Genomic DNA, 12,604 nt, shown 5'->3' on the forward strand with positions numbered 1-12,604 from the left:
CTGTCTAAAGAAGCATAATTTGTACAATTTCAAATTTACATGCTAGGCTTTGTACAATGACAGAGATTGTCCTTCACTGAAACTCACTGAGTATAAGAAACTTCAAGCAATCCAGCCTACTCGTTTCAGAAAATTCATACCTTTATGAAGTAATTTGTCCTTTAGGAATCTGTAGATTCTGGAGTAATTTCCAACTGAACCTTGTGATCAGATATTATCCACATAATTGACTATGGGAAAGACCTTTGTAACAAAGCCCTTTCTTACATTTCTTAATGCTAACAAGGAAACAGCTTGAGCATATATAAAGTGCTTTTCTCTCATGCTGAGGTCTTAGATGTTCTTTTTCAAAGTTACTTCATGGTGCTTCATTTTCTATTATATATCTTTATGAGTTTTCGGTATTCCAAAATGCATGAAATATGCTATTTTTGAAAATTTTGGTTGAGAGGCACTCAGTTTTTATTATTTTCACTAAGCAAGATACCGATGGGCTTTCTTGAATAGAAAATCATGACTGAAGTGCCCTTGGTTGCAATGAGACCACACAGGGAGTGAAGTCCTCTCAAAGCAGAGAAAGTTAATCTCTGGTGTTGGTTTCCTAGATAGGTTTGAGAGGCTCCTTCTGGTACATGTTTTTTGCTTATTAAAAGAATGAATATAAGAAATTCTTTCAAAAACCTGTAAATGGACAAGGAATGAGTTGTAGGTCCATACAGCTGTGGAGAGCTGGGGGAGGTGGAAATGCCCAGCTGCCATTGAAGTGAAGAAGTCCCTTTCGTTACTTAACCTTTCCTGAAAGAGAAATCCTGAAATTTGGTAGAAATTAAAGATCAAGGCAACTTTGGTTTAAATGCTAGGTATGTTTTAATTGCTGTTTGTCATGCTATCTGTCTGATATATTCTGATATAACATGTACAGTTAGCAGTTTGGTTTCAGTTTCTGTTTTATGTTAAATGATAAAAGATTTTTGACTTCTGTTTAATTAAGGATTCTCCATATAAAGCTTCAAAACTTGATCTAGCATTGTGTTTTTTTTTTTTCATTACTTTTGTTGAAATTTAATGTTCGAGCATACACCAATGTAAGCTATAAAACTTTTGGTATCAGTGAAAAAGCATATAACACGAGGATTGTCTAGCTTCATAGGATGTTATGTTGTATTATCTGTGATCCTCTCAAATTCTCTATTTGGCTGTATTATTCACCAAGCTGAAGGAGTATTAAGAATATCATTATTAATGTTACTACTGTGTTCCCTGTTAGCAACATTATTACTGGGATTATCTGCAGAAATCGGTGTTTTACTTTTGTTGTTCTTGTTTTTCCTCCTTTTTTCTACTTAGGGGCCTCGAGGCTTTCCTGGTGCTCCAGGTCTTCCAGGTCTTAAGGGTCACAGGGTAAGAAACAAGGTTTCCCTCTCCTTATTCATAACGTTTCAAGACAATTTCAGTGCAAAGACATTCAGCTTGGTTTGTATTTGTGGTGAATTTGACTACACTGTTAGTCCTGCCAATCACAGCAGAAACACTGCCATTAGAGAGAAAGAGGGCCTTGCAGAAAATCAGCGCTATTCCCAGCTAAGCTGACCTCCGTGTTATATTCTTGTGTCTTCACTTTATTTTCAAATGTTCTGGGAATCTGGAAGAAGCCTGCGTGAGTCCTGCCAAGCTTCAGGAGGCACAAACCTGACAGTTCTCTCACTTTGTTGGCAAGTCTTGTGGTAGGGTGGGGAACTCGAGAGGTGGATATGTTTGCAAGATGGACTGATTACAAATTACTGAGTTTTCTGGCCAGAACTTTACTTCAGGGAGGAATAAATAGGTTTCCTGTGGCTCAGAGCCTCATCCCTGTTGTTTTAGGATTTTTTTTTTTTTTAAACTCTTGTTTTAAAAAGGAAACTAAATCCAAGGAAATGTACCTTGTACAAATGGTTTCCATTTAGAAAAAATTTAGAAACTTTTCCCCCTTTTCCATCTGTTTTTTATTTTTTCCCCCTTCTTTCTTGCTCTTGCCACCTCAGGTCCATTCTTAAGGCTTTAACATCGAATTATTTTAACAATAGTAGAAGTTTTGTGTGTGTGTGTATATCAATATAATCTTTCCATTTACAGGGATTGAAAGGACTTGACGGTCCAAAAGGTGAAATTGGAGCAGCTGGAGCAAAGGTATTTCCATCACTCAAGGAACTAAACACTTAAGCATGGCTTCTGAAATGCCAAAATAGTGAAAGGTAATAGATCTTTAGAACAAAGCTTTGTAACCTCTCCTATGAGTGGTACTTGCACGGAGTTACATTTTTCTTGGAGAGGCTATATGGAATTGCCTGTTTTTGTTGTGTGTTCAATCCACATCAAATATTATAAACTGGCATGTCTGGGCTCTGTACAGGAAGAGAGAGTTTGAGTGAACTGCTGGTCACAGTTTCACTTGGGGCTCAGTTTTAGTCCTGTAGAGTATCATGAGGTGAATTAACTAAGGTCTCTCTGTGACACCTACGCGGTGTTGAAGACAGTAAATTCTGTTAGCAAAGAGCCCATAGACATTGATGCTTGGCTAGTATATGGTTCTTGTTGGTTTTGTGGGAACTGGTTGAGAGACTGTTCCATTGCTTTCTGAATTCCCTTGGAAATCCTCAGTGTCAGACAAAGTTAAAACAGAGCGAGGACAGTTTTCTAATATTTTCTGTAGTTAATAAAATAAAGCAATTAAATCCTAACTTTCTTCTTTTAGGTTACCATAGTAGGTTTAAACTAGATTGGCTTAAAAGAAGCAGATGTTGCAGAGGAGAGCAGAGTTTATCAAACCAAATATTTCTCACATAACAATTTTATTCTCGTAGTATTTTTGACCCTCACTGATGATCACCTTTACTACTTTGGCTCAAAGCAGTGACAACACGGGATAGCCAGCTGCATTCAATATTTTCAAGATGGACTAAAATTTATTTTAATAGAGCATAGAAATTTTTTTTTTTCAGGATTTTCCATGCTAATCAGTACCAATACTGAAACATTTTGGTTTGCTGAAGATGATAATCATAGATGGGCTAAACCTATTCCTTCAGATTAAAAATGTAGTAAATGAAGGGAATCTTCCACAAATGTAAAATTAAATGTGAAATCAGGAGTTGAAAGCTTGTCTAAGATGAGATTTCTTTGCTAAGACTGTCTACCACTTTCTGTGGATGCAACAAGAGCTGAAACATCGGACTTGACAATACCCCATTAATTGATGAATGAAATGAAAATGAAAGAGAGAGATGGGAACACCAGGGGAGAAGAAGATGACAGTGTTTCCTGTATACCAAGGTTATATGAAATGATGCCCTCGGAGTAGGTGTGATGTGCACAAACAACTATGCAAATCTGCCTCTTAGGTCTAACATAAGTGCAGAGGAAGGGAATGAGACATGTAGCTCTCTTATCTTATAACCTGTTCCCTCTAACTGTGTCGTTTCATTTCACTTTCTAGGGGGAATCTGGACCAACAGGTGCCATGGGTGCAACGGGTCCTCTAGTGAGTGTCACATGTAGTGGATATTACTTATAGAACTGTTTTTAAGATTGTTCATGTTGTTGCCAGTAGTGCATGCAGGAATTTTATGGTTTTGAGATCTGTACTTGATGTCTTGAGGCTGAGTTTTCTCCTTATTAAGGCTTTGTTTTCTATTGTACTAAGAGTAGTTTTAGTCCATTATAAGTTGTTTTTCCTGGCAATTCACAGGCACACAAATAATTATGATAAATTGGAAGATTTTAACAGAAATTTGAATGTAGGTTTGGTAGTTGTTTGCCAATGCACGGAAATTTAGGGGTAACTACATTCTTCTGCTTTTTTTTTTTTTTTTTTCCCCCCTCCAGTGTGTTGATGCTTCATATGGATTAGACTATCACATTCTGTGATAGAAATGGAATAATTTAGATCAGAGATGCACTACGTAAGAAAATCACAGAGAGGATTTGGGAGGTTATGAGATTATGGTGAGGATAAGCATGTGTGGCATAAAAATAGATAAACTTTTTCTCAGAGTAGATTTCATTCAGATGTCATTTTGGAAAACTGTAAGCAGTATAACATTTCAAAAATCCACTTTCAGCAGTGCTTACAGATGTAAAGCACCTGTCTGATATCAGTTAATGGCATCTCTGTGAAGCACTATCTTGTGTCAGGCAGAATGCAATGTCCCTGAAGTGGAACCTAGTTTGTGAATGAGTCATAGTAAATGAGATTGCATTGTTGACCCTAGTGAGTGTATATAGAATTTATTCTAATGTGTTTAAAATGAGAAATACTGTTGGAGCAGGAAAAGAGAAATTGCAGTCTATTAAATTTCCACTGGGCAAGCCTGTGAGGCTGCAAGGATTTATGTAAGCTGCTACTACTTTCCTGCCATAGAACAAGATAAGGAACAATTACAGGAGGCAAAAAACACAGCCCTTGGTTTTTGCAACCATCGTTCACATCGCCTGTTCTTATTGTGCTTGTAGTCTCAGTGAAACTAATCATGTTCTTGTTACAAACACATAAAGAAGATGGAACAGAAAAGTGCTGAAGAGTAATACAGTGCAGAACTTCTTTGAAGGAAAAGTAAAGTCAAGGCTTTTGAAGAAAAAGTAAAAAGAACTGAAAAAGATGGATTAAAAAGAGGGGGGTGGGATGGGGAGGGGAGCGGGAGCATCCCCTCTGCTATGGAGGAAAAATCAAGTGAGCTGTGTTTTCTACTTTTTGTTATTCTACAATGATGGCTCTTGAATGCTGATTTTATTTATTTATTTTAATTCTGTCTTCAAGGGACCTAGAGGAATGCCAGGAGAGAGAGGTCGAATTGGACCACAGGGTGCCCCTGTAAGTAGGTCTTGATTCTGTTTCCTTGTAATTCGTCTGTTTTAAAGCCATTAGCCTTTATGTGCTTTTTTTTTTTTTTTTTTTTTTTATTTTTTCTGTCTCACATGTGTGTGTGACTGCTAGTCACTTCCATTGTGACTTCTGCTTAAGAAAGTATAGACTGGACAGAGTTTTTGGGGTGAAATGATTAATGCATATTTCAAAAGTCAAAAACAACTTTAAAAAGACAATGTTAGCTGCATGGTAATTTCTCATGATAGAATTGCCCAAGTATCCAAATATCCTTCCACCACTTATTTCCCACTTATTTCTGAGATTCATAAATTTCTTCTTCGTTTCTGTACAATATGGCTTTTCTCTTGAAAAAGAGAGAAAAAAAAGTTTGGAAACAAGATTAAAATGAAAATCTAGGCTTTCAATTTATATTAACTATTACCATTTAACTCCAGGCAAGAAAGCAATCTTGTTAAAAATTATTCTGCTTTTCAGCAAAAAGGGGGATTAGCCTTGACATGAGACCATATTTGAGTAGAAATTTCTCTCTGTTGCTTTACATCTAGTGTAAAAAAAGCTTGTGCTTTTTTTTTCTTACATTTCTCCCCATGACATTTCTCTGCTCAATTTGCTATTGTTCCATACAATGACAGTGTCAAAATATTGTACTCTCTGAATTTAGTAGATAAATCTGTTTACTTAAAGTAAGCATAATTTCTTCCAGAAGTAATCCAGCATTTGTTTGAATGCTTTAGTCTGTATGGCTGTTACCACAACTTAAAAAAAAAAAAAATGTTCTTACAAATGTTTCTCTGTTTTCATATTTAGGGTGGACGTGGCCAGCACGGTATGCCTGGGAAGCCAGGGCCAATGGTAAGTTTCTTTCTTAATCACATTTTTATTTCACTTCATATTTAGCACTTGCCTTTTGACATCACCAGAAGAAACAAATGCCTGTTGGTAGTCGCTGGTAAAAGAAAGTGTCACTATAATATCTGTAATTGGTTCTTGGTTCTGGCACTGACTGTAGCTTTAGTGCTGAGAAACAATGCTCTGTATTTTACTTCATCTAAAGGTTTTAATTTGCAGAGGGGTAGGATACAGCACCTTCCCTGGAGAGATGATGCTTTGCTGCTTTTATGAAGTAAGATCCATGTTTTAGGGCTATAATTGTCTTAATGATATGTACAACAGTTTATAATTGCAGGTTATCTTCCTTTACATACAAAGTTGACAAATGAGGTTATACCCATTCTCAGCAAGATAAAATGCACTCACCAATAGCAAAACTTGATACTTGCAATTAATCCATTACAAAACATGTAAAAGACAGACTTTTAATTATAGGCTGTTACACATTGAACTGAAGAACCAGCAGCATGTGTGTGAACATTTTCCAAATTGATAAAAAGTGTCTTACTGAGAAAGCCTGGTATGCATGACTGTGGAAGTTCTGACATAATTGCAATTGAGCTGAGTATGACTGTGGCAGTTTAAAGTGTGGGTGTTAGCATACCAAATGGTGTTTTGTTCCTATGATGCAATATGACAGTGCATTTGCAAGATGCATTTGAGTCAATTCACATGAGCAAATGTATGAGGAAGCCAGTGTGATTATTAACAGTTATTCACTAGTTATGTGTTGCTTTTGCAAACGGAAGTTTAAGACAATTTCATGCTCTTTGTGCTAGGCCAACTCACACCTTAAAATGTGGGGTTTTGTTTGTGTGTACGTTTGTTTTGCAAGCATCTCTTCTGGGATGCAGTTGACAGTTTCCGCCTGTTGATGCAGCCATCATGAACCAATCCCCAAACACACCTGACCACAATTAAAATTTCATTCTGTAGAGACTTTGTTTCATAGTGATATAAGCCCTGAGAAACATTTATTTTATATATGTCATCTTAATGAACAGTTTTCTGACAAACTTCATTTATTAAAAAAAAAAAAAAAAAAGTAACTGGAATAGAAGCAGATAAGTATTTATCTAAAGGCTTAAAAACTCAGTTATTATCACAAAAAAGGGCAACTTACTAGAAGAAGCTTTGAAACAGTGAAAAGATTTTTCAGTACTGAAAGCAAAATAGAGTTAAAAGGCAAGCCGTTCTACATGAAGCTTGAAATTTTTATTTGGCATAAAATATGAGTTCAGCTTCACTGGATATGATAATTGGTTGACTAACATTTTTGGTAAATTCCCATTCAGAGTCACAAGGGAGATACTGATTCTTAATGCATATGTTTCTTATTGGAGGAAGAGTTAATGAAATGCATTGTTATCTGAGTCAGTACAGTGGTCTCCCCTAATTCTGGAATTCTCCTTGAAATGACAGAGAGATTTGGCAGATGTGTATTTGTGAGCCAATAAACTGGGACATAGGTTTTCAGAATTATACTTACTGAGCTCTTACATCAGTTCTGTAGAAATCCAGTGCGAGGTCATGGCAGAAATGTTGTCTGTAATTAACACTCGCTGGTACAAATTGTTCTTATTAAGTTTGTCAGCAGAGCTTCACTACATGGAACATTTTTTTACAGTATGCATCATATTTTACAAAAAGAGCGAAAATCAGGAAAAGAGAGAGGAATCTTCTGGGAAGCCAGAATTGTAATGAATACTTATAACCACTGTGTGCCGCCACACAGAGTTTACAGCAGAAATGTTTGTCTGTTGAATATATTGTTCAGCACAAGGGGCATTATGGAAAGGGAAATGATTTATAAATTTATTCAAAGGTCCTCAATAGGAAGCCTTTATGTTTAACGGGGTTAGCATCATACCATGCAGGTATGTTACAGTATATACATCTGCAGTTTGCTGTCTAGTGACTTTGGCCAGTCTTCCATGTAATGCAAGTCCAGCTGGTTGCATCCATGCCCAACCATAAGGTGCACATGTGCTCTGCAGTACAAGGCACCATGAATTTGACTCTAGAATGAGAAATAGTGTAGCGACATCAATAGTGTGGTCTGCTCAAGCTGTCAGACTTTCCTCTGTATTGCTTTTGGGAACTGAAGATGACCTCTGCATGGAATAGTGTTTCATGGTATGCCATAAATGAGCCTTTCCTTCTCTTCCAGAAATATCTGCCTATATCTGGACAAAAAATCCAAGCAATTAACACTTCCTGCGGTACATCTTTGTCTACATAGCCTTGAAAACATGATACAAAACCTGCATTTTAAAGTTTGCAAATGAATTTGGTTGTGAGTTTGAGAATCTCAATGGAAGAGAAGAGTAGGAAGCATGAACATGCAGTTGCACAGCCTTTAATTATATTATTACTGGTCATATTCTTCACCTCAAAAATCTTGTGTAGCAACACAATAGTTTCAATGGAGAAGTGACTAGTATTTCTCTTTTTTATAGGTTAGTGTTTTATGTTTAAAAGAATTGAAACTCTCCTTGGCTACTTTCTACAGGACAAATTGTGATCACTGAACAAATATCTTTTCCTTGCCATACCACAGTAATATAAACCTAGAAAGAGAAAATAAGACTTTGTTAAAACTAAAATTGAAAAACAATTGCTATAATGACTTTGATTTGTGTATGTTGCAATTTGCACATTAATAGCTGAATCAAGCTGCAAATTTGCTTACAATTCAGTAAATATATTATTAAAACATCACAATTCCATAGAATTGTGTATATCTTGCAGAAAAAAATATATATTTTTTTGTTATGAAAAATATTTTACTATGAAAATATATGTAATCCAAGAACCGTATTTACCCACTGATTAGATACTTATCTGTATGATCTAAACAGTGGAATTGTTTGTGTCTATCTTTTACAGGGTCCACTTGGCATAACTGGTTCTCCAGGTTTTCCAGGTGCTCCTGGTGTAAAGGTAAGTAAATAAATAAATGAAATAAAACTACCTTTTAGTATGTTTAACAACACAGAATCACCCTGGACTATGTAGTGTTTCCATAATGACCTGTACTCAGATCAATAAGAATTGCTCTGAAATCAGTCTTGATATTCTTGAGAAGGAAGATGGAAATCAGAAGTCAAATGAAATAATTGGAACTCACCACAATTAAGATTTTTTTTTTGTTTTCACTTTAACTTGCACTACAGGATGATAATAAGATAACTGTTATGCTGTGCTCCCAAAATCTTGTGCAGTTTCTTTAAAGAATAACAAGATGAGTTCTGCAAGTTGAGTTGTGATGACTAATCCAAGACTTAATATGGAAGCAGCACCTTCCGGTGACCAGTTTTGGCCAACAAGTTTTTGAGATGACCTAAAGTGGTACAAAAAATGCCTGAAACCCCAACAGAGATGTACCACAATTATTGCAATAATTCAAATGATGATTTCAAACTTTTGTGGTTCTGAGTGATTGGGCTAACATGCAAAACTTTCACTAGTTCTGGTGCTGTGTTTGTGGGAATTTCCTCTCTTGTTTTTCTAGAAACTACTCAATTATTTTTTCCTAGTCTTGAGAATAAGTCTGCAAAGATAGAAAAGATGACTCATACAGTTTCCTTATACTTCTTTCAGTTGCCCTTCACCCAACTGCTCTTGGTTGCTTCTTTCCAATTCTTAAACATGACAGGATAAAATTATACAAAAAAAAATTATTTTTCAATTAGCCAGGTAGCCAAGTTCAGCAGATGTTTTGTGTTGTCATAAAGCTGGCAACATTCATGAAACATTTTTTTTTTTTTTTTGGAAACGAGTCTTAATAATAGTATTAACATAACATATACAATAAAATAATAAGCCTTTTCGGTGCATGTCATGAAATGGTTTGGTATGGCTAAACAGTACTAAATATCTAAATAAATATTTGGAGAAACTGTCATGTGAAGAATCAACGAAAGCTTTTGAAAAGGAGGAGCTACCTTCAAGTTTGACCATCAGATGGTGTAAATTGGAATAGCTGCTTTGAACTTACACAAGCTAAGCAGACTACATGTTGAAAACGTGTACTTGAGTTCTGAAGATGCAATATTAATAGCATCAATTCCAAAATTCAGATTTCCTTAATAAAAATAAAATTCAAAGGAGTTCTCAGAAGAAATTGTTTTGTTGGAGGAGGATCCAGTCCACCCTGGCAAGGCTTTGCTGGGAATGATAATTTTTTTGGTCTATCATACTCTGATCAGCATAAGCTGTGACAATCAGAGTATTACAGAGTATTGCATGTATGCATATATATTTGTTTGTTTAATATATAATATCGTGCTGCAACAGCAAGTTAATTTGTACTGTGCAAAAAAAACCCCAAATGTTACTCCCACATGTCAATGCTTGTAACAAAGCTAAAATAAAGCTTCTGAATTGCAAATCTGTCCTGGGATTTTAGATAGGGATGTCTGTCTAAAATATCTGATCTGATTTAGGCCACCGTATAGAGTGCTGCTTCTCTGTAGAAAGTTTCGTTTTATACATTGAGAAAAAAATCCATTTGTAGTTTTGAAGTTTTATGTTCACATTGATGCAGAATTAAGTCAAAATATATTTTAAGGATAATGAAGTATTTAAAGATCTGAGTTGTTTTTGTCTTATGAACCTAGTATTCCTCCTTAGTTACTTTGAAGTACTACTATTTAGATCAAAATAATCTCCAGTTGTTTTATTCTGTGATGTCTTAGGGAGAAGCAGGTCCAACAGGTCCTCGTGGTCCTGAAGGCCCTCAAGGACAAAGAGGTGAAACAGGTCCACAAGGCCCAGCTGGATCACAAGGTCTTCCAGTAAGTATATTAAATCGAGTTCCTCAGTAGTTAAGTGTGTGCATGTTGACTGTTTATAGGGAATTTTAATACCCCATTTGATAGACAGTTAGTTTTGCCCAAATTACTTTTTCTCCAGAAAAGAAAATGTATCATTTATTTGTTTTCTGTTTTTGTTCAAAACAACTTTTTATAATTCAATTAAAAAAGCTTGGAAAGCTTCAAGTTGCGCAGTGTGGTATAGTCTCAATCCTACAATTACTTTAAAGCTGAAGATATGGAGATGAAAAGTCACATTAACTTGCCCACTTTGTTACTATTTACATTTGCACAAGTAACAGATCCTATGCTAATATATTTATTTAATAGTCTTTATCTTCTGCTCTTGTAAAGTGCAGAAAATTGCTATCTTCTGCTTTTGTTATCAATCTCTCCCTAACTAAAATTAATTTTAATGATTTGTGTGTTATTTTTAGGGTACTGAAGGGACAGATGGTTCCCCAGGTGCTAAAGGCCCAACCGTAAGTAGTCACATGGCTTGCTGAAGAAATTATATAAGTGGCTTTATTTTATTTCCTTATATATATTATTATTTTTCTTTACCATGCTGTTATTTCTGTTTGTAGGGATCTCCTGGCACCGGAGGCCCCCCTGGCTTATCAGGTCCACCTGGCTCCCCAGGACCCCAAGGCAGTACTGGCCCACCTGGTATTCGAGGGCAGCCGGTAATGATGGCTTAGTTACCATGGAAATTACAATATCTAGCAAATGTGTCACTCCATGAAACTAAAATGGTGATTAGCAGTAAGGATCCTTTACATAAATTAATGAGTATGCTGAGAGTCAGATCTTGTGAGTCTTCTACAAGTCCAAAATACTGTTATGGCTTTCTTAGAAGTCTAAGTGTGTCTATATAAATTTTGAAAAACAGTAACTGTTATTTCCCCAAATTAAAATTTTTCACTAAAGTTTTTGTGCAAATGTCACAATAAACACACTAAAGGGAAAGAGAGACCATTGAAAATACCCTATTGTATTCCCTACAACTAGTTACTAAACTAGAGAATGTTTTTCTATTTCATCACATAATCCAAAATGATCGAATTATTTATGCAGAGTTTTATCTCTATAGGTGTTAATCGTTGGATTTTTTTTTTTTTTTTTTTTTTTTTTTTCAGGGAGACCCTGGTGTTCCAGGTTTCAAGGGAGAAGCAGGACCCAAAGGTGAACCAGTAAGTATAAGCTTTGTAAAACGAAAAGGAATCACAGAGGCTTGTAGGAGTATTTGGAATAGACTGGTACAGTTTTCAAGATGTTTCTGATGTTATTTCTCATGATTACTTCTGTTTGTCAAATACTTATTGTGGAAGACAAACCAAAGTGAACCTGGTTAGACAGTAGAAAAAGAATGGTAAAGCAGGTCCTTCGATGTTATAAATATCCCACCCCTTATAGGCCTCAAAGAACTCAAAGACAGAGAAACCAGCAGCTACTGAGGTTTCTGTACCAGTCAGAATTACTTCATTCTAATTTCTTCATCACACAAGAAATGGATCCCACTTGTTTCTTTTAAAACATTTAAAAGCACACACATCTGTTTGCTAATCATAATAAAAAAGTATTTGTTTAAACATACACTTAATACACTTTATACTTATGCAGCTGAATATATACAAATTATTAAAATAATATAAATATCTCTATACTTGTATGGTATGAATAGCTGTTTATCCCACAACTAATATTTATGAATTATTCTTTGGGAACATGGCTAATTTCATGCAGTAACCGTATGAATTATGGAGGAAAAGTAATTCCGCAAAGTTGGGTTCAGTTTGGTTTGTCAATCTATCTTTAGTTTTTCTTTCTCACCAGTTTAAGTGAGCATGCAACAACCAAAAAACCTGTGCAGATAAAATAATGTTTTCCTTACCACTGACTGGATTCTTGTTTCTTTGAGAATTTCTTCAAGAATGTCATTGATTTTGAGTCTTTTGCTACCTGTTCAATTGATCATAATAAATAAAATTAAAAATTATAATTTCTGAGAAAACAGATTGTTATAATAAGC

The 12,604-nt window shown here is 35.4% G+C and overlaps 1 protein-coding gene across 2 annotated transcripts in view; it reads left to right on the forward strand.

The window, feature by feature from the left end:
• The window catches only part of COL5A2 (collagen type V alpha 2 chain), a 101,491-nt gene that overhangs the window by 66,328 nt on the left and 22,559 nt on the right, over positions 1–12,604 (forward strand). For both annotated transcript variants that reach the window (XM_032190374.1, XM_032190375.1), the window contains exons 13-22: positions 1,348–1,401; positions 2,116–2,169; positions 3,476–3,520; positions 4,796–4,849; positions 5,672–5,716; positions 8,645–8,698; positions 10,456–10,554; positions 11,010–11,054; positions 11,160–11,258; positions 11,712–11,765. In XM_032190374.1, coding sequence (XP_032046265.1) covers positions 1,348–1,401; positions 2,116–2,169; positions 3,476–3,520; positions 4,796–4,849; positions 5,672–5,716; positions 8,645–8,698; positions 10,456–10,554; positions 11,010–11,054; positions 11,160–11,258; positions 11,712–11,765 — 603 coding nt within the window. The remainder of the gene's footprint in view (positions 1–1,347; positions 1,402–2,115; positions 2,170–3,475; positions 3,521–4,795; positions 4,850–5,671; positions 5,717–8,644; positions 8,699–10,455; positions 10,555–11,009; positions 11,055–11,159; positions 11,259–11,711; positions 11,766–12,604) is intronic.

This window comes from Aythya fuligula, chromosome 6 (assembly GCF_009819795.1).
Source record: "Aythya fuligula isolate bAytFul2 chromosome 6, bAytFul2.pri, whole genome shotgun sequence".
Lineage (NCBI taxonomy): Eukaryota > Metazoa > Chordata > Aves > Anseriformes > Anatidae > Aythya > Aythya fuligula.